The sequence below is a fragment of the Apteryx mantelli genome, chromosome 7 (genome assembly GCF_036417845.1).
Source record: "Apteryx mantelli isolate bAptMan1 chromosome 7, bAptMan1.hap1, whole genome shotgun sequence".
NCBI classification, from domain to species: Eukaryota; Metazoa; Chordata; class Aves; order Apterygiformes; family Apterygidae; genus Apteryx; species Apteryx mantelli.
Window position 1 is genome coordinate 24,068,020 of NC_089984.1, and position 18,315 is coordinate 24,086,334.

Consider the following 18,315-nt stretch of genomic DNA (forward strand, 5'->3'; position numbering starts at 1 on the left):
GCTCTGCCTGTGCTCCTGTAAGCTTTGGTCAGGCCTTCCTTCCCTTTTGTCTTATCAGTCTGAAAAGGCCTAGCCACATTGAAGTGTGATTTCACACAGACTTCATTTAGAACAAAAGGGAAAATACATGAATAAGTTCCACTTCCTCTTTGTTAACTGATACCACTTTCCAAATGATAACATTTGGTTTATTTGATATATTTTCACTAATATGTCTTTTTAAATATTTATTACTTAGACTTTACTTTTTGTATCATTCTGATATGTATAACTTACCAGAACTGAAACAAGCCCTTAATTTACCCTGCAGATCAGGACAAGTGGTGGGGTGCGATAGGGAGCCAACAGATTAGACATTTTCAAAATATCTAAGCTATCCTTAATACCAAAATCTCAAATCCTGGGTCTGTTGTGTGCTGATTGGTACAGGAGAGTAATTATCCTCCAAGAGAAATGGAAAGTACAAAGGTTTTAGAAACCCAAGTGAAACTGTAGACCCAAGAAAAGGCCATTAGGCCAAGGAATACTTAAAGTAGATGGTGCAAGTGCAGAGAACAGACTTGTGTTCGGAGTCTGATACTTTGTCTAATATGCCTCATGTAGTCTAGACTGTTGCAGTAAATAATGAAACAAATTGTAAGAAATTTGAGTGTATGTGGAAATCTTTAATCTCCAGACGTACATGAAAGGAAAATGAAGATTACATAGTTCATTACAATTAAGTCTTCATTAATGAATTTTTGTGTGTATGTGTATACCTGGCTTTAATAGTTTCTGTGGAGAGGGGAGGATATGAGAATGCTGTCTGTAATCTGTCATTACGTAGCTTCATAGCCCGAGAATTTGTTGAGTGACCAGCCTTGCTGTACCTTAGCTGTGCAACCAGCAAGAAAGACCTACTAAGTAAATTATGAACAGAAAAAGACAAAATTGATAAACATATTTGCCTGTCTTCAAGCAGTGCCATTGATTGCTCAGTTGCTGGCTTTCTGAGATAACTGTAAACGCTTCTGTTAATCTCTCCATGCCTCAGTTTCCCCATCTATAAAATGACTGCTTCTGCAAAGGATTTTGAGATTCTTACACAAATGATCAAGGTGAATCTAGGGACGGGGTAGGAGTGTGGGTTACTTGTTAAAACAGATATTTACCAAGTCAGGTCTTAACGTGGAAGAAATACTGACATTTCATGCTCTTCCTGATAGCATTGATTTAGGCTTAGCAGAGTAGCTTCCAAGGTGAGAGGGTTCCCTTAGGAGCAGGATATGCCACATGAGTTGTGACAGCAGCCTCCTTAAAAAAGAGTGACTCTGAACTGTGCCCTCGCTGACTCCCATAAAATATTACCCAGGCTTTCCCAGCACAGTGTACAACTTGGTGATGACTCAAGTGGGCCAATGTCCCGTACCAGGGCTAAGTATAATATATGACAAACGTCCCTCCCACACAGTCATGAGGAACAGAGTCTTCCTGTTTACTCCATGCGGGCACAGTCATCATACTTTTTCTGCCCACAGGGCTTTGTTGTTTTCCTCAATTATCTGTTAAAACAACAGCAGTGAAACCCAAAGTGTTTTTGAGGTAGAAAGTTCCAGATTGGCACTCCTAGAGTCTGGTCAGAATCTCCTAGTTCTCTATCTCCGAATGATGAGTGGAGTAGGGGCTAGGGTAGAGTAAGTTCCCATCCACTGGTGGGTGGAGGATCAGCATTCACATCTGGGGTAGGTGTCTGCTGGGACCATCTGTTCACTGCAGGTGTTCTGGTGCACAGTGACAAGGTGGTGTCACCCTCTTCATCTCAGAGCTGCTGCATGAGTGTGGAAGTGAAACTGGTTCATCTGGCTTGTAATGGGCAGAGTGCAAGCAGTAAGCAAGCTGCGTAGCTGATGGATGGTGAAGGCAGAGAATCCCAAATGTGGTACTATTGTTGGCTTGTAATTCCCAAACCCAGCTCATAATGGTCTTTTTTTGTTTTTTTTGTTTGCTTTTGAAGGGAGGTGTATGTGTATTGGTGTAGGAGGACTGACTCATGCTTTCTGAATTACACTGCTTTTTGGCATTTTTATTGATTCACTAAAACAGTAAGCAAAGAGCCACTGTAGAGAAAGAATCTGTTTGCTAGAAATGAAGGTATACGGTTGCTTTTCTGTTTTGAGGGGAGTGTAATGATGCGTTGAGGGTTCTTCTACATTCTTAGAAGACAGTAAATTGGTCAAGTAAAGCAATGAGCTGTGTTCAGCTTGGTGACAATACCTCAGCTGCCTGCCTATGCTGTGATAGTTTCTGCATGTCATATCCCTGAATTTTGAGTAGTCAGACAGTGTCCTGGACGCTAATTAGCATGTGGCTGATTTTGTTGGAGACTGGGAAGCTGGAAAAGCTCGACTTCTGCTGATGTAAGTGTTGTGATTACGTAGGCTGTGAGTAGCAGGGTGAGGTCGCAGAGGAGTAGAGTTGCTGTGGATACAGAGCTGAGTCAGTGACCTTCCAGAAGACTGTGGATTCAGGACTGAGAAGTAGATGAGAAGGCGTGGGGTGGAAATGAGGATACCAGAAGGATTCCTCTATAGTACAAGATGGTCCCATAGTAAGTTTGATATTGATGGAAATCAGGCTGCTAAAAGCACCTTGGTCCTTCACAAAGGCATATCCAGCTCAGTTTACAGAATCAACAAAACAGGTAATGTTGTAGTGAAAGTATCTACCTTTTGAACAGAGCTGTACATCTGCAGGACAGAAGAGCTGAGTGTTGCTACCTATCTGGGCCAGCACACTCAGGTGGAATCCTTGACTTGTCCTCACTGCTTCCATTCCAGCCAACGTCTCCAGCCAGCACTTCCTGCCTGCTCCAGGTCCCTTGTGCCAGAGACACGCAGCTTAGTTTGGCATCCATAATCAACGAAATGTGTAACCTGGCTCTTGAGTAGTGCTGTTCTGTTGCAAATCTAATGATGGTCATAGTTACGATTTCTGTTTTACAATGGGGGAGACTGAAGTAAAGAGAGAGCATCTGGCTCAGTGGTAAAGTTGGGGCTGGAACCCAAATTTCCTACCTGGTTTATCAATTTGTCCTGCCAAAGCCCAGATGAGTTGTGTAGCATATGCAGGCACATCTCCTGGGAGAGAGCTCCTTCATGTGATTGCAAGGGTAGTGATGCTCTTGTCCAGGAGCAGAGTGCTTAGCCATTAGAAGCAGAGGAAGAAATAGTAGCTACCAGCGTTTCCATGCTTCTAAACTCCCCAGCTCCAAAGCTCAAGGCTGTCAGTGCCTTGTTTCATGGGACAATGAGATGGTGGGGGATGATGCTACCAATAAATAATGCAGTATTTTTTAACTTGAAGTCTGATTTCAGTATGGACAAAGCAGCAGAGCTCATGCGACAGCTTGAGGATTCGCCTGGCGAAGCACGACAGCAAGAACAAAGTTCTGATGAGGGAGGCAAAGCAGAAGTGCCAGGACGGACTGCTGGCAGCAAGGACAAGCTGCCTCAGAGCCATACCCTCCAGTGGGAGACTTTAGCGAGACAGTTTGTGGAATATGAACAGGTGGCTCCATTTCTCATCCCAGAGGAGCAAAAGAGAAGGCTGCTGGACTTTCTTCCCCTCTTTTTAAAGGTTTGTTCTCCTTATTGCCTTTGGTGTGGATGCTGAGGACATGCTTGAATTTCTGTTGTATGCATTGTGTGGCCACCCTAATGGCCAGCGATGTTAATTTGGGGTGCATGATCTCTGTGTCTAGGAGATATGCCCTTTTATTCCACTGGAAGGCTGGGGAAATGCAGTTTCTTGTCCTCCTTTCATCTAACTAACTTGATATGTTAGCATGGCAAAAGTGCAAGAGCACTGCTTTATTTATGTGAATGGCTGAATTCTACTCTTGGAGTCAAGGAATATGCTGATGAAACAGGTATGTTTCAAAATGAGTGCCATGTGAAGAGGTTACTCCATGTGTGTCTCATCTCTTATTACTGGGCACAGATTCAGCCTGGGATAATGTGGTTGTGGCATGCAGCCAGGTAAGGGAAATGCAGGCACACCTGCCAGTCTCTAGGTGGAATTTTTGGAATAATGACAGTGCTGATGTCTAATTTTAGTGCTTGAGAGAAAAGTTCTATTATAGATGGGAAGACTGTGGCACAAGAAGAGGAAGGTCATACCATGGGTCAGGGACACAGCTGGGGCTAGTAGTTAACAGGCTGCCTCACCTATTTGATTCCCTAGAGCTCCCATGAGCCAAAGATTTGTGAGATGGACACATTGAAAGGTGGTCCTGGGAGAATCTTTTCACGAGTGGGAGCCTCGAGTGTTGCTAGTATTTGCTCATGTGTGTGAAAAGTGCAGGGAGCTCTGCACAATGGCAGAGCATAGTAGTGTGAGAGCCTAGTGAGAGGAGCAGAAAACCTGGCTTATATTTAAATGTACTTAGGCCATGTCCTAGTGCAAAGGAATGATTTTTCTCCTGAATTAGTCAGGGTATATATGGGCTATGGAATTTGGGTCTGTGTTTTTATGCTCTCTCGCTATGTGAGTCTTTCAGAAAGAAAATAAAAGCTGCCTTTTGGTGAAACCATGTTTTAGTCACGGCACATTTCAACCATCTGTATGTGTGAGTTTTCACTGTTCTTGGGTGACTGAACTCAGACCCATCTGTTCCCCACCTATCTGAGCCATTTTCTAAAAGAATTTAGTGGGAGATGGGGAAGGGAAAATTGTTCATGACATGATCACTTCATCTTTGTGGGAACACTGGGACACTGTAGTGAGAGGGACATTTTGAAATGTGTGTGCAGGGAAATCACTGCTCTCACTGCTATGAAATCCTTGGTGTTCGTGATAGTAAAGAAGAATTAATGTCTGGAGAGTAAAGAACATTTCACTCAGCTGGATGAAGCATGAACCTGTGAAGTCTGCAAGTCTTGGTGCAGAGTAGGGCTATGAAATGGCTATAGATGCCAGGGCCAGTCAACAGCACTGAAAGAGGTCTCCCTTTGGTGTCAGTGTGAACAGAACAGTCTGAAAAAGCAGTGCATAGCCTGGAGTCTCAGTCCAGAAGTGGCCTTCTCCCTTAAAATAAGACATTCTACAGACATTTTATATAATGACTGAAAAAAACCTTCTATTTTCACCGCTTCCCCTTTGCTCCTGAATTTGTTTGCATAGAATTGTTCTCCTCCTGAACCAAAGCCCATATTTGGGCAGAAGAGGTGTTGCTTTCCAGCTGGGTGCCTGTGTCACTGGAAACAAATCTCTCTCTCTCTTCTTGCATGTGGCACTACAGATTCTGGGACAGACTTGGCTTTTCAGAGCTTACCAGCACTTTATCAGCTCACAAAAATCCTGGCTTTGCAGAGGGCAACATTTCTTCCTCAGTCTTCAAAGATTGTTCTTCAAAGTTAGATCAGATCACTAATACTGTTACAGTTCTCAGTAGAGAGGCACCTTCTTATTCCATGAATCCACTTTTTAAATAGCTCACTGCAAATACTACAGTTCTTTTCCTGACACAGCATAGCAGTGAGATGTAGCCCTTTTGCTTGGAGCAGGAGGCATTTGTTACTCCTTTCTTAGAACTAAGTTTCCAGAACCTGTCTTCCTTCTTCCTCTGAGCTGCATAGGGAATACACATCCTTAATCCTTTGAGGGTATAGATTTACCCCAAAGAAAATAGCTTTGCTGTAGAAGATAGTTTCTCCAAACTACCCCCTCTTCTGTGAGCAACGTACTGTGGGTTTCTTGTTAAATTCTTCTCTTGGGGTTTTCCTACCTCAAATTTTCAATGGAAATGAAGTTCTCAATCCTAATGTTTCTGAGTTCTCTTACAGCTGTTTCACACAATGTAGTCTTTAACTATCCTATGATGAACATGAAATAAGCAGGTCTTTGCCAGGTTAAGGTTATATAGAATAACTTCAGATTTGATGATCATTAACTAAGTATGAAAAGGGAGAATGTCTTCTATGGGAAGGTCATTTTTTCAAAGCAAAACCTTCAAAGGACTGAGGAAGCTGTTGCTACTGAACAAAGGTGAAGAAAGCTACAAAAATCTAGAAGTCTTATGAACTTAGAGTTTAGAGACAGCAAAGCAAGAAATCATATATTTATGTTCAATCACACTTGAGAAAAAATAAAGTTTAGTGCATCTGGGTAGAAAGGCATCTATTCCCCAGGAGACTGAGTGTCACAAAGGCACTGACTATTTTGTACATATGCAAACCCATCAAACATTTTCCTTCTGTAGAGCTAAACTTCACATGCATTAAGATTTGTGGAAAGTGATTTCCTGAATTGTACTAATGCTCACAAATAGGGAATTTTAAATTCCTAAAAGATATTATGACTTCAGAATGTATTGCAAATGGAGATGCAAATTTCTCATTGGCTTAACATTTGCTTTTCTGTCCTAAGAGACGGATTTCCCTCCCCCCCTCCTTTCTGAGATGAATCGGAAAGCAAGGAACTGCACTGCTGTGTAGGCATTTAGGTTCAGATGTATATCTAGAGCATTTTGGCCTTGCCTCATAGATTTAGAAGTACATTGTGGAGGATCTGGCCCTTTACACTGAGTCATCATATCCTTCCCCATAAGACTTTTACTCCCTTCCTTCATGTAAGAGCTTCCTGCTCTGTGCTAAGCCCCTGGTCTGGCCTGAGAAAACACATCTCAGTTCAAATTGTACCTGCTGTAAAGCTTTGGGAGCTGACTCCTCCTCTTCCTGTTTAACTAGGGCCTCTGTAGAAGTCTTCTTCCTCTGTGGAGGATTTTCATTCCTGGCTTTTCCTTTCCTTGTTTGATCACTCAGGTGCCAGTGCATCTCTGTCTTTTTGTCTTAGAGTGCTTTGGCTTTTATTCTGGCTGGAGAGAGAAGGCACTAACCAGGGACACAGTTGGGGTGTGGGGGCTCATGTCTCACTGATGTTTCTGGATACAGGAGGAAAAGGTGTAGAAGGAAGATGTTAGCCATCTGCTTGTGATTCAGGCCCGGGCTGGGAGTCATTTTAATGTGACCTCTGTAGCTTTCCCCTGGTGCCTCAGAATGATGAAAGCATCAGAATGTTATTTTACATGGCTGGCTTTTGAGCTAGCATATCTCCATGAAGGACCTCAGGGCCCCAGAGGGAAATATGTCATCCCCCTCGACACCGCAGCAGGGTCTGTAATTCCACATAGGGTCTTCTGACTTAGTGCTCTGTATAAAACTGTTGGGAGTTTCCCTGATTTGCTGCCTGTTTGCTCTCCCTAAGCAGGAAGGACAGATGCTAACAGCAGAGAGGGAACTTGCAGTACAATCTTAAACATCTAGAAACAGCCAAGTTTAAGAGGAGGGGAAAAAAATCATATCAGGCTGACATTTTTTGAGTTCCCCTTAAAGGCAGACATTCTGGAATGGAGTCAGATTGATCTTCTTCCAGATGCAGATTTTGTATAGGCTCAAAGATAAATATGGAACTGATTTGGGACTGTCTTTAGTGGAGAGCATATTCTAGATGTTAGTGTCTGACCCACATAAAGTTAAACCATAAGACTGTAAATCGGAACAGGAGAGGCCTGGTCTGTAGTGAGATGGGCTGGCTAGGTTTTTGCACAAAGGTAGCACTGCTGTGAACCTGTGATTGCTGCTCTCTGCTGGATGTGGTCTGAATTTTTACAGTCTGAACTGCTTTCTGTTGGCAGAAATCTGAGTGTCACGGATATTCTCTGAAGTGTTCAGAGCTACCCTTTTCAAGGAAAAGGGACAGAGATCTATGGTATATCCTTAAGTGGCTGTGGATTTCTTGTCATTGTATTTTCCTAGCCAGTTTTTGTTCCTTACAGATGTTTCCTTGCTTTCTGCATCAGATACGGAGTGACCAGGGGACCTTGTGGCTGCGACTGAGGTTCTCTGAAGATCATTTTTCATTGAAATCTGAAAAAGTTATCTTATTTTTTTTTAATATTGTTTATTAAAAATGAACTGGTAGGAATACTGGGCACTTGCATTTCACTCTTTCGTAGCCAAAATAAATGTAGTTGGACACAGTGTCAGAAAAGTCAGTGCAGTGCACTCTGCATCTAATGAAGCAAAAAGAAGGTGCTGTCCTGGTTGCTGTAGCTATTTTCTGCTTGCCTGATTGCAGGTGTGGCAAAAAGAACTGGCACTTTGTGAGGGGGCGAAAAAAAGTTTGTCCATGAGCAGCCTTCAGGACAGAGAATGAACAAGTAATTGAAAGCAAAGGTAGAGAATGAAATATATTTGTAGAAGAGCTTCTCAAAGAGTTGCACTGATTTCTTAGCAGCCAGTATTATGGGATGTCTGCTCCAGATTATTTTAGGAGAATAATTGCCTTTTTTTTGTTTACCTTCCTTTCGTCATCTGGCTCTTACACCTTTATTTTTTTCTGGATTGAATTTGTTGAAGGAGGACACTGTTGTAAAGAAACTTAAGGTTGCTGGGGACAAAGGTGTCCCATCCTGATCTTTGGATGTGACTGCAGTACTGTTGCTAAGTAATACACCAGTGTCTTTGATGTTGGATGTTCTGTATCAAAGTAAGGGTACCTGACTTGCAGAGGCTAACTGGATGTGATAGCATTAGTCTACTGGAATTTTTTTTTATTACTTTTGAGATTAAATGATTTTTAGAAGTCTGGGCAAAGAAATATTTGATAGGGGATCTTTTTGTCTGATTCAGAGCAGGGAACCACAGATCAAGTCTTGTTGTTGTTCCTGTTGTCAGTTCCGCATTGACTTGCTTGTCCATTCTTGAACAAGTAATTTATAAACAAATATTATTTTCCTTTGCTAGCTATGCATTTAGGACAATACCTTCCTGTTTAGGGGTGCTTATTATAGTGTAGAAAATGTTTAGAAATCCTGGGCTGGTAAATGTTTATTGTCATAATTTCAACACTTCAGAAAGGCGGCTTCTTCTATAATGGAACTGAGCTATACTCATGATTTAAGCTGGTTTGTAAATCGCTAGCCAGGCAGGAGTGTCACTCCTGGCATTGCAGCATACGTAATTCTTAACCTCATGGACAGATGGGTTGATCAACTCATATTATTGCTGCAAAAGCATATCCGGTGCCTTCAGGGCTAGGGTACTGCTGTTGTTCAGCTCCTCTTCCATGCTTTGTTTCATTTCCTTAGTTTGTAACAAAGGTTATTTCTGTCCTGCAAGAAATTCTGTGTTTTCTGGCCCTTACTTTCATCCCGAATAAGGGTAGAATTTAAAGGCAGAAAACTTAGGCATGCTTTAAAAAATATCCAAGGTGTTTTGGCTTTGTTCTGTGATTTTGTTTATTTATTTATTTTATTTTTTTTCCAGCAAGTCGAATCAACTTGTTGACCTGAAAGAAGTAATTCAGTTTCAAGAGAGCTTTGGCAGCAAAGTACTTCCTGGGAGCTGTAGTCCTGTATTGTTGTGGCTTTTGTGACTGATCTGTTGCAGCGCTCCAGGAGCGCTGCAGTTCCAGTCCTGTTTCAGTCTCTAAGTAGCTGAGACTGTGCAATGACTTGCTGAACACAGAAAATACAATTTTAAATTTTATTTTTACTTAATTGAAAATTCCATTTTTGCTGATGATGAGCTTCAGTTTTGGGACACCAGTTTTTGAAGAAGAAAATGCTTTTATTGGAAAATTCTTAGACAACTGCAGATGTAACCTCTTTGGGGTACAGAGAGTGTATGTTGTATTTGCAAAGGGACTAGCATGCTTTTTCATACAAATAATTAGTGGTGCACTGGCTATGACATGATTTTACACTGTTTTGATTGTATGCATTGGGGAAAGTACATCAATGTTCTCTAGCAGGTGTGTTATATGATTCAAAAGGTAGTTCCAAGTTGTCTCCTCTATCTGTGGTGTTAGGCTCCTTCCTGTCTGACAAACACTGCTTGGTGGTACTTGTTGAGGAGGGAATTTTGGAGGGATACATTAACTTGCTGTTTATTTATTTACATGTATTATTAGTTTTCAATACACCAAAGACATGCTGTATCAAAAACATTTAAACAATTGCTCCTGCTTACATTTCAGGCCTGGGAACAGTCCGCTGGAATAATTGTATTTCCCAACATTCAGCTATTAGCCAGTGAAGTTTCCAAACTTCTGACAAAAGAGATTAAGAAGAACCTTAATGGCAAGCCTGCAGGTAATGATCATGTGCCACATCCACTGTGTGCTTATTCTGGGACTGTGCTGTCATTCACCTGTCATCCATGTTACATTACACACTTAGCGTGAGGAAATAAAGGCGGAACAGAAAATGCTAAATGTAGCAACTCGGATCTTTTAGTTGGTGTGAACTAGCATTGGTATTTGAGAATTGCACTGAAAATCTGGCCTTGTGTGCATGCCATGCTGACCATGGTTTTGGAACCTTTGCAATAAAAATGTAGAATACTGGAGAAATGCAGTAAAATAGCATGTTACACTTACTATTCTGAGAAATTTTATTAACGGGGAAAGTACTGCTAACCACACATGGCTTTCCTGTTGGCTGTCATATGCTCTTTGCATTGGTCAGCTGGCAGACTTGATGAATTTAGCTGGTATTCCTGGTGAAGCTTGTAAGTTTGTGAAACATCTAGTTTACATTAACTGGCCTGAGCCTGGTGCTGGATCAAGATCCTTTTAAGTCCTTCCATTCATTTCAGTGGACTACTGTTAATGTAGTTTTGTTCAATTTGTCAGATCTGTTAAGAAAGGATCAATGAAGTATTTTCATCTTTCATTAAGGAATTATAGTTTAATGTTTTTGTGATAACAGAGGAAGCTCGGTTAGCGTTGGAGCAATTGCTGCAACAGAAAAGGGAAGTGGAAGATGGCCATGTGCTCCTGAAATCGGTGTATCTCCTCTCACAGACTGACTCGGTAAGAGAAGTGACTACAAAGGCTTTTTTGGTTTGGTTTTATTTTCTCCTTTTTAACTCTGAGAAGCTGAGCAGCCACCACAGCAGTGGAACATCTGTGTCTCATAATGAACGTGCTGTCCCCAGTGCTTTGAACATCAGCATGCTCAGGGTATGCAGTCAGATAGAGGACATCCCACTAGGTTTACAGTCCAGGCTTTTAAAAAAGAGAGGAGTAGTGCTCTGTCAGATGCAATTTTGTTTTGATCGTAGGCAGCTGTTTTTTTTCTAGTGTTTTCTCCAAAGCATATCCCTGCTCTTCAGCCTTTCTTTGTTACTTCAGCTTAAGTATCAAGGAGATGACTAAGCAAGGATATCTGTCTGTCTGATAACACTGTGGTTAGATTCTTCATCCTGATAGCCTCTTATTTTGAAGCACTGCAAAGCATTTAATAAATCCTACATGTATAGCAGCCCTGAATGCTGACTGGCATCAGCAATACAACCTGCTAGTGGTATAGAAGGGGTGCAGTTGTCCCCAGCATTGAGCTGAACAGTTTGTGTCCACCTTACCAGGATAGATGAAAATAAAATCTTACTGTTAGCTGTTAATGGACATGATCTGTGTCACAGAAAGAGCTCTATAAAATTATATATTGGTGGTCACAGCATGAAATTCTTGGTGAGGTTTGTGCTTATTGCAGATCTAAAACATGTTGCCATTTTTTTGTAGCACAGCCTACCACAAAACTATGTCACAAGCCTCACTTCTGTTTAGTTTGCTGTTGATTTTGTTGTTGTTGTTGTTGTTGCAACTATTGCCTGCCAAGCAAGCACACTGACATTTACTCTTCTCTGTAAGTTTTACAGGGTCATGGTAGGGATGGGAAGAAACTTAAGTCCCAAGAGAAAAGCCAAGGCCTGTGGAAAGAGTGTGTTTTTCATTTATAAAAGCTATGATTAGAAGTGTTTGTGCAGTTACTCAGTTGGTTACAAATATAAAGGCATTATAGCTAATTGACACTATGCTGTGTCAAGGATGTGACAAAGACCTCGTGCTTTTAACATAGCAAGCCTCTATAACTATAGGCTGTCCAGTGAACTAATGATAAAGAAGGCAGTGTCTGCTCTAGGGCTTACTACTGTTTAGCTGCTAGTTAGTTTGCAGATTAGATGCTTTATCTCCTGCAGGCCTTCTAATGCAGGACATACTAAGTAACTCTGTCAAAGCCCTAGTTCAGCTGGGGCAGGAAGTCCTGGGAACAGCTGGCAACACACTGTCAGTGTGCTTGCTTCCCCCAAATGCATTTGTACAGTGGTGGTATGTGGTTGCCATGCTTGTGTGCTCTACAGCAGCTGTAAGAATAAAATGCTTAAGCAGCTGATTCTTGTGGCATGACTGCAACAAGTGTGTAGAAACAAGGAAAGTGCAGTCAGTTTCTGGAGGGGCTGATTTTGATTTTTCTTACTTAGAGGACTCTGTGGAACATCATTGGATCTGGCCTTCCAGCTGCTCTGATGCAATGCCTGTACCTTTTCTTTACTTTTCCTCTGAAGAAAGGCAGTGATGATGGAGAGACAAGTGAGGATGACACTCAAACTCAGGAGATGCTTGTTCAGGTGAGATGCTCCTGCGGGTGTTTCTTTGCCCTGAGCACTTAGATATTCACTCAAGCTTTGGATTGGAGCTAGTGACTGTTTTATTTTGCCATCCTCCTGATACTTGTTAAATGCTTTTCAGTCCCTAAATTTAATCCTTTCTTTGGTGACATTTAAACCAATCTGTGATGACACTGTTATAGCTTTCATTTTGTTGTTAAACAAAATAGCATGACTTTGTAAACTGGGGAAAAAAAAAGAAAGCATTTACAATATCCTAACAGTAGTTTTACTTGTTCCTTTCACTCCATCCTTCTCCAGGCATCAGTATCAAATTGTGTTGTTTTTTTTTTTTTCCCCTCTAATTAAGCTTAGCCAAAACTGGTGATGGATGGAACAACCTATGATTTGATTTTTTGTTCTTCAGTTAGACCTGATTTACAGCATCCAGTTCTTATTCGCTTGTTCCCGTGTTTAGGTGTTTGGGAGGGCTTTGATACCATGGTGCTACAGTCCCTTGTGAGCTACGTAGTAGCCTCCCCCAGAGTTTTGTGCTACTTTGGTTTCCAGTGAGTGTGTACAGCTATGGTCAGGTTGGGTACCTGCTGGCCAGTGGATTTTTATACATCTCCCAGATACTTGCAGGCATGTGTATTGCAGCTGATGTTTGTTCATTTTTCAGATAATGCATAATATGTACAAAGAGGAACAAGGTGTGGAGGAACTTCTGGCAGCTGATAAACTTCAGTCATTAATTATAGCAACAGCTTCCCTCTGGGACCAGTGTAGCCCTTCATGGAAAGTACCCACAGGCCATGTGCTGCGAACAATTTCAAAGGCTCAGACCAAAAACAGCATTGTGTACCTGCAAGGTTTGATTTAGTAATTTGACTTTTCATTTCCTCATACTTGCCTTGAGAATCAATTCACAAGAAGAGTCTCCCTGGGTAGAGACTCTTAGATCATCTGGTAGTCAATCATCTGCAAAGCATGGGCTTTTAGCTTCCTAGATAGGAACATTATTGAGTGCTGATAGAAAACTGGAAGCTGATTTTTTTTTTTTTTTTTTCTACACAAAAAAGTAAATTACAGGCAGGAGCCTGTCTCATCCAGTCCCACTGATGCAGGCAACCACAAGATGTATTACTCTTTTTTTTAATTTAATTTAATTTATTATTATTATTATTATTATATCGTGACTTGACATGTGCGTCTAAGGCTCGTCAACGCTAAATACTGTTTCTCTGGCAGTGCCTTCAACCTTGTGTCTTTTGGGACAATGTCATGATTGGTTCTGAGTGATATCCTCATATTTTCATAGGCTTTATTAGAGTAAGCAATTTTCTTGTTACTAAGAAGTGTAAAGGTCACTAGTCTCAGTTTCTTACAAGGAAAAACATTGCTATAGGTTTTTTTGTTGTTTTGATTGATTTTTTTTGTTTGTTTGTTTTAATTTGGTTTCCTGGGTGAGATTGAAAGACTGAGGAATAATAGTTATTCCTGAGCACAGTGAACTGTTTAGAAATTTGGAAGCTCTGCCGGAAGGACTGACCATCAGGTTAGATGAGGAAGACTAGATTTCATTGCTCAGAGCAAGATATACATATCGCATTACACATGCCTTGCTGAAAAAAGAATTAATCTGTGAACACTGCACAGAATGTGTGATTGATTTAGTACAAGACGATTAAATATTTCAGCCTCCACTTACTTCGTACTAAGACAGCCAGATTCACTGTGTATCAGGTTTGCTGGGTGGGTGGGACGTTTACTGAGGCTGAATCAGCTTTTGGGGGTTAAGCAAAGAAATGTATGCCTGCTTTAAAGAAAAGAAATATTCTTCATGTAGCCTCTGAGTGTGATTTTTCATATCTCCTCCTGCCTTTTCTTGCTAGAAAAAGAGTTAACTGTCTCTATTTTATTGGGAAATAACTTTTCAAGAACATTGTTCCAATTTTATTAGTAACTTTGCACTTGTTTGAGTGTCAGTCCTTAAATACCTGCTATAACTTTTTTTTCCCCCACAGCTGTGGACTGCATTAAAATAGCTATTCAGAATCTGTTTAAACTGGCTGATGCCCTACCTGCTCATGACATGTGTGAAGCTGTTAGTATTATCTTGTGTTTTGTGAAAGACTCCTATCCCATATCATCAGCTTTATTAACAGAGTTTGAGAATAATGATGGCTACCAGCTTCTGCTAAAAATTGTACTCAGGCAAGTATAGAGGTTTTTAGTGGGTTTCTAGAGGATGGTAAAACTTCGTTTTCAGAAGGTATGATGGTCTATTTTAAAATGTAGAATACTTAAGTAATTCTGTGTGGATGCAAAGCCAGTAATAATGACCCTGATATTACAAACCACGTTGCCATTTTAGGAGAGGAAGCAGTGCAAAGCTTCTCCTCCTGAAACCACAGGGGAAATTAATTTCAGGAGAAGTTAGTCTAGAGGTGGGGTAGAGGCTTACCAATTACAAGACAATGACTCTTCGTCAATTATTGGTATTAGGAGGGATCAAGGTCAGAGACACTTCATTCTCATTTCAGTTAAGTGAATTCTTAATCCAGGAAAGCAGTCAGCTAGGGAGAGAAAGCAGATCTTTTTGTTGCACAAATAATAAATAAATAAAAATAAACCCCAAACTTATCTTATGTCTGAAATGGGTAAATTCTTCAGAACTGAGATGAATGTGAACTTAACAGGACAAAACCTCACTAGTTATCCTAATCAAAAGTACAAAGTAGCATCTTTTACTCCCACTGTCATTTGCATTGTCTAATAAGGCTCTGAGTTTGTTGTGTCAGAACTGTCTTATACCATTTCCCCAGAAGCACTCAGCAGCTTTGTTCTGACTTTTTTAATATCATATCAGGAGGGCACTTCCAAATCCTCTTGATCCATTGTCATTTCCATTACGGCTTTGCCTTTTCTTGTGCTTTCTCTCCAACATTTGCTAGAACATTGGTTTTTGATCAGTAGCTTAGCCTGTGGGAGTTACCTTGTAATTTGGATCGAGACGATTGTAATTTGGATCATGAATCCAAAGGTGTCCTTAGGTGAATGTTATTTATGATTATTTTTGGACTGCACAAAATTACTGACCTACAACCAGAAAAAGGGTTTGTCTCTGATTTGATCCCCCCCACCACCAACAGTCCTTTCTTTAGACACCATAATTTATCTGTCTTTCCCTCAGAAGTAAACTGTGCTGAGAGAGGAATATTTCTGATGAAGTTGTATCCATGTAAGGACATAAACAGCTGAGTTGCATCAGTAAGGGCTATGACTGCCTCCTTCCTTTTTAAATGATGTAACTAGGCTGGAGAGAAATAGCATGCAGGTTTTCAGGGCTTCAGATTTGTCTCCCTTCCCAGCGTACGCTGGCAGAAAGGAGAGAGGGAGAGAGAACTTTTCTGAATTTTTTTTTTATGAGCAAGTTTCCTCTGCTCTGATGCTTGGAATTTGTTCTTCAAGTAAAGAAAATCCTGCTAGTCTGGTTCTTCCCTGCTGAAAACAGACGCTAGCATTTGCCCTGACCCTGTTTTTGCTTGGTTGGCTTGAAACAAAACAAAACATGGTGGGTTTTTTTTTCTTCTTCTTCTGAGGGATTTCCCTAACTTCCAGTGTCAGCCTATTGCTCTGCCACTAACCCAGATATTGCCATTTTTCTTAAGAATTAACTCCCACTAGGCAGCACAGAATAGGACAACATGATAAGTAGCTGTGTGTGACATTTGACAGACTCTCAGTCTAAACTATGACAAATCTAGGTTACAGCTCAAACAATTTCATTGCCCAGAAAAGACATTGACACACTATCATCATGTCTGATTCACAAAGCTTGGACTAAACAATATTTTTTCCCTTCTCAAAGGCTAAGATTTTTCTGTTAGTTACCTAATCTGGCAGATCCCTTACCTTTACCAAATATATGTCTACTTTTTCTTTGAAAGTGTAATCTTGGCCTGGATCAGAAAAAGCATGTGAAAGGTCTGTTTTAATTTTCTGGTCTCTCATCAAAATTTAATTTTTTGCCCACCAAAACAGCACTCTTTTTGAGAGAATTATTCTTTTTTTTGTTTTCAGTGCACATGTAATTGGACTGAATTCCAAACTATACTCCCCTTTTATTCAGAAGACTCTTACATTGTCGCTTCAATTTTCTTTTTCAGTTTTGTGATTTTTATTCTGATCCAGAATGTGGCAGCACAATGTGGAGTTACTCTTTATAGGATGATTAAACAAGTCATAGAAATAAGACAAAAAACAGCAAGATAGCCTGGATATGGGTAGCTCTTGTGTGCTCAGTACGTAGTAGTGTATTGAAAGTGTTTGTATTACTGAGGCATGATCATATGACTGTCCGAACCTTTGTTTATAGATGTGAGGGACTGCAAAAAAATGAAGGAGACCCCTATCTGGAAGAGATTCTGGACATGCTAACTTGCCTAACAACCTGTGGAAAAACTGAACTGAAAGTTTCTGGCAATATTGCACATCCACAATTACCACACTTTGATTTTGAACTGACACGGTCTTCTGGTACAGTATATACATGTGGCTATGTAGGCAAGTCACAGAAGAATGAATCTCTGTGCATTATGTATCTAAGATGGAGGAAGGAGTATGAGACAGCGTCTTCTGATCTGTGTGCTTAGCACTGCAGGAGCCTAAACATTGCCTACATCAGAGAGAGCTGACTATGCCAGCTATAGGGTCTGATCCCAGGTTGAGGACATGCCTCCCAGTCACATCCCTTGGGTCTGTGACCCGTATTTACGCTCTTAGATACGATTTAACTTTATAGTTATGGTGCTTGCAGTGAGTCTTAAATAGCATTGCTGTAAAAAAGATCTCCTGTGCTTTTATCTCACAGGAATGACAGTGAAAAACCTCCAGGCTTTTCAGGTGCTGCAGTCTGTTTTCCAGAAAAGTAACGATGAGCACCTCTGTAGGAGAATCTTAGCAGCAATTGGTACCATATGGGCCTGGGATGCAGTGAACTTCTTTCTCCTGGAATGGACACTACAACCTATCAACCAGTTTACTGACATCATCCACTTCAAACCACACATGGTCCAGGTTCAGTTCTTCAAGCTGGTGGAGTCAGTGGTGCTAGACCTGTCCTACATCCCCCATGAAATTTTGAAGAAGGTTCAGTATTTGGTGAAGGAAAACGTAGTGCCATTCTGCACCTTAACAGCTCTTCAGTGCCTTCTCAGCATGACCAAGAAGGACCTGCTATTCACTGACATATTCCGGGACTCTGGTCTCTTAGGCCTACTGCTGGCAGTTCTGAGAAAGCAAGCCAAAATCCTGAGGAAGTCAGGTACGGCTTATGGCATTCATAGTGACTGTTAAGGCAGACAGATCGATAGGAATGAATTAACCTCTTTGTACAAGCAATTTATAAGTTTTATATACTGAGTAGATAGAATTTATCTGGAAGCAACCTGGCCTAGGTTTAAATTCATGGGATGTTTTTATTATGCTGGACAGGGTCCTCTCTGAGATCTTGACTCTTTATCGTTCTGCTAACTTTCCTGAACAGTTCATGGGCTGTTCTTCACCAATGCACTACAAGTTACTCTGGAGGGTGCCATTCAGCTCCCATTTCTAAACTGGCCTCAATTTGTGGTTCTTTGGGTCCCTGACTTCAAAGTAGAGGAGGAAGGAGACAGACCACTGACTTCAGATGTGTTCTGTGGTCAGTTTTCCGCAGAGCTTATTCTCTCTGAAAATAACGCTTATTCCTAGGGACTGACAATGGAAGGCAATTTCTGGCATCTTGGCCAACTGTTACCCACAATTACCGCTACCCGTTGTTATCCGATTTAGTTATTTCTTATTCTGAAAACAGGAAGGTAATAGTCCTGATGTGGTA

General features: G+C 41.0%; 1 protein-coding gene across 1 annotated transcript in view; it reads left to right on the forward strand.

Annotated features, from left to right (window-relative positions):
- WDFY4 (WDFY family member 4) overlaps positions 1 to 18,315 on the forward strand; it is a 151,660-nt gene that overhangs the window by 5,578 nt on the left and 127,767 nt on the right. Inside the window, exons 3-10 of the mRNA XM_067300021.1 lie at positions 3,343 to 3,615; positions 10,018 to 10,132; positions 10,751 to 10,854; positions 12,306 to 12,452; positions 13,114 to 13,303; positions 14,459 to 14,648; positions 16,813 to 16,973; positions 17,308 to 17,760. Coding sequence (XP_067156122.1) covers positions 3,355 to 3,615; positions 10,018 to 10,132; positions 10,751 to 10,854; positions 12,306 to 12,452; positions 13,114 to 13,303; positions 14,459 to 14,648; positions 16,813 to 16,973; positions 17,308 to 17,760 — 1,621 coding nt within the window. The 5' untranslated portion in view covers positions 3,343 to 3,354. The remainder of the gene's footprint in view (positions 1 to 3,342; positions 3,616 to 10,017; positions 10,133 to 10,750; positions 10,855 to 12,305; positions 12,453 to 13,113; positions 13,304 to 14,458; positions 14,649 to 16,812; positions 16,974 to 17,307; positions 17,761 to 18,315) is intronic.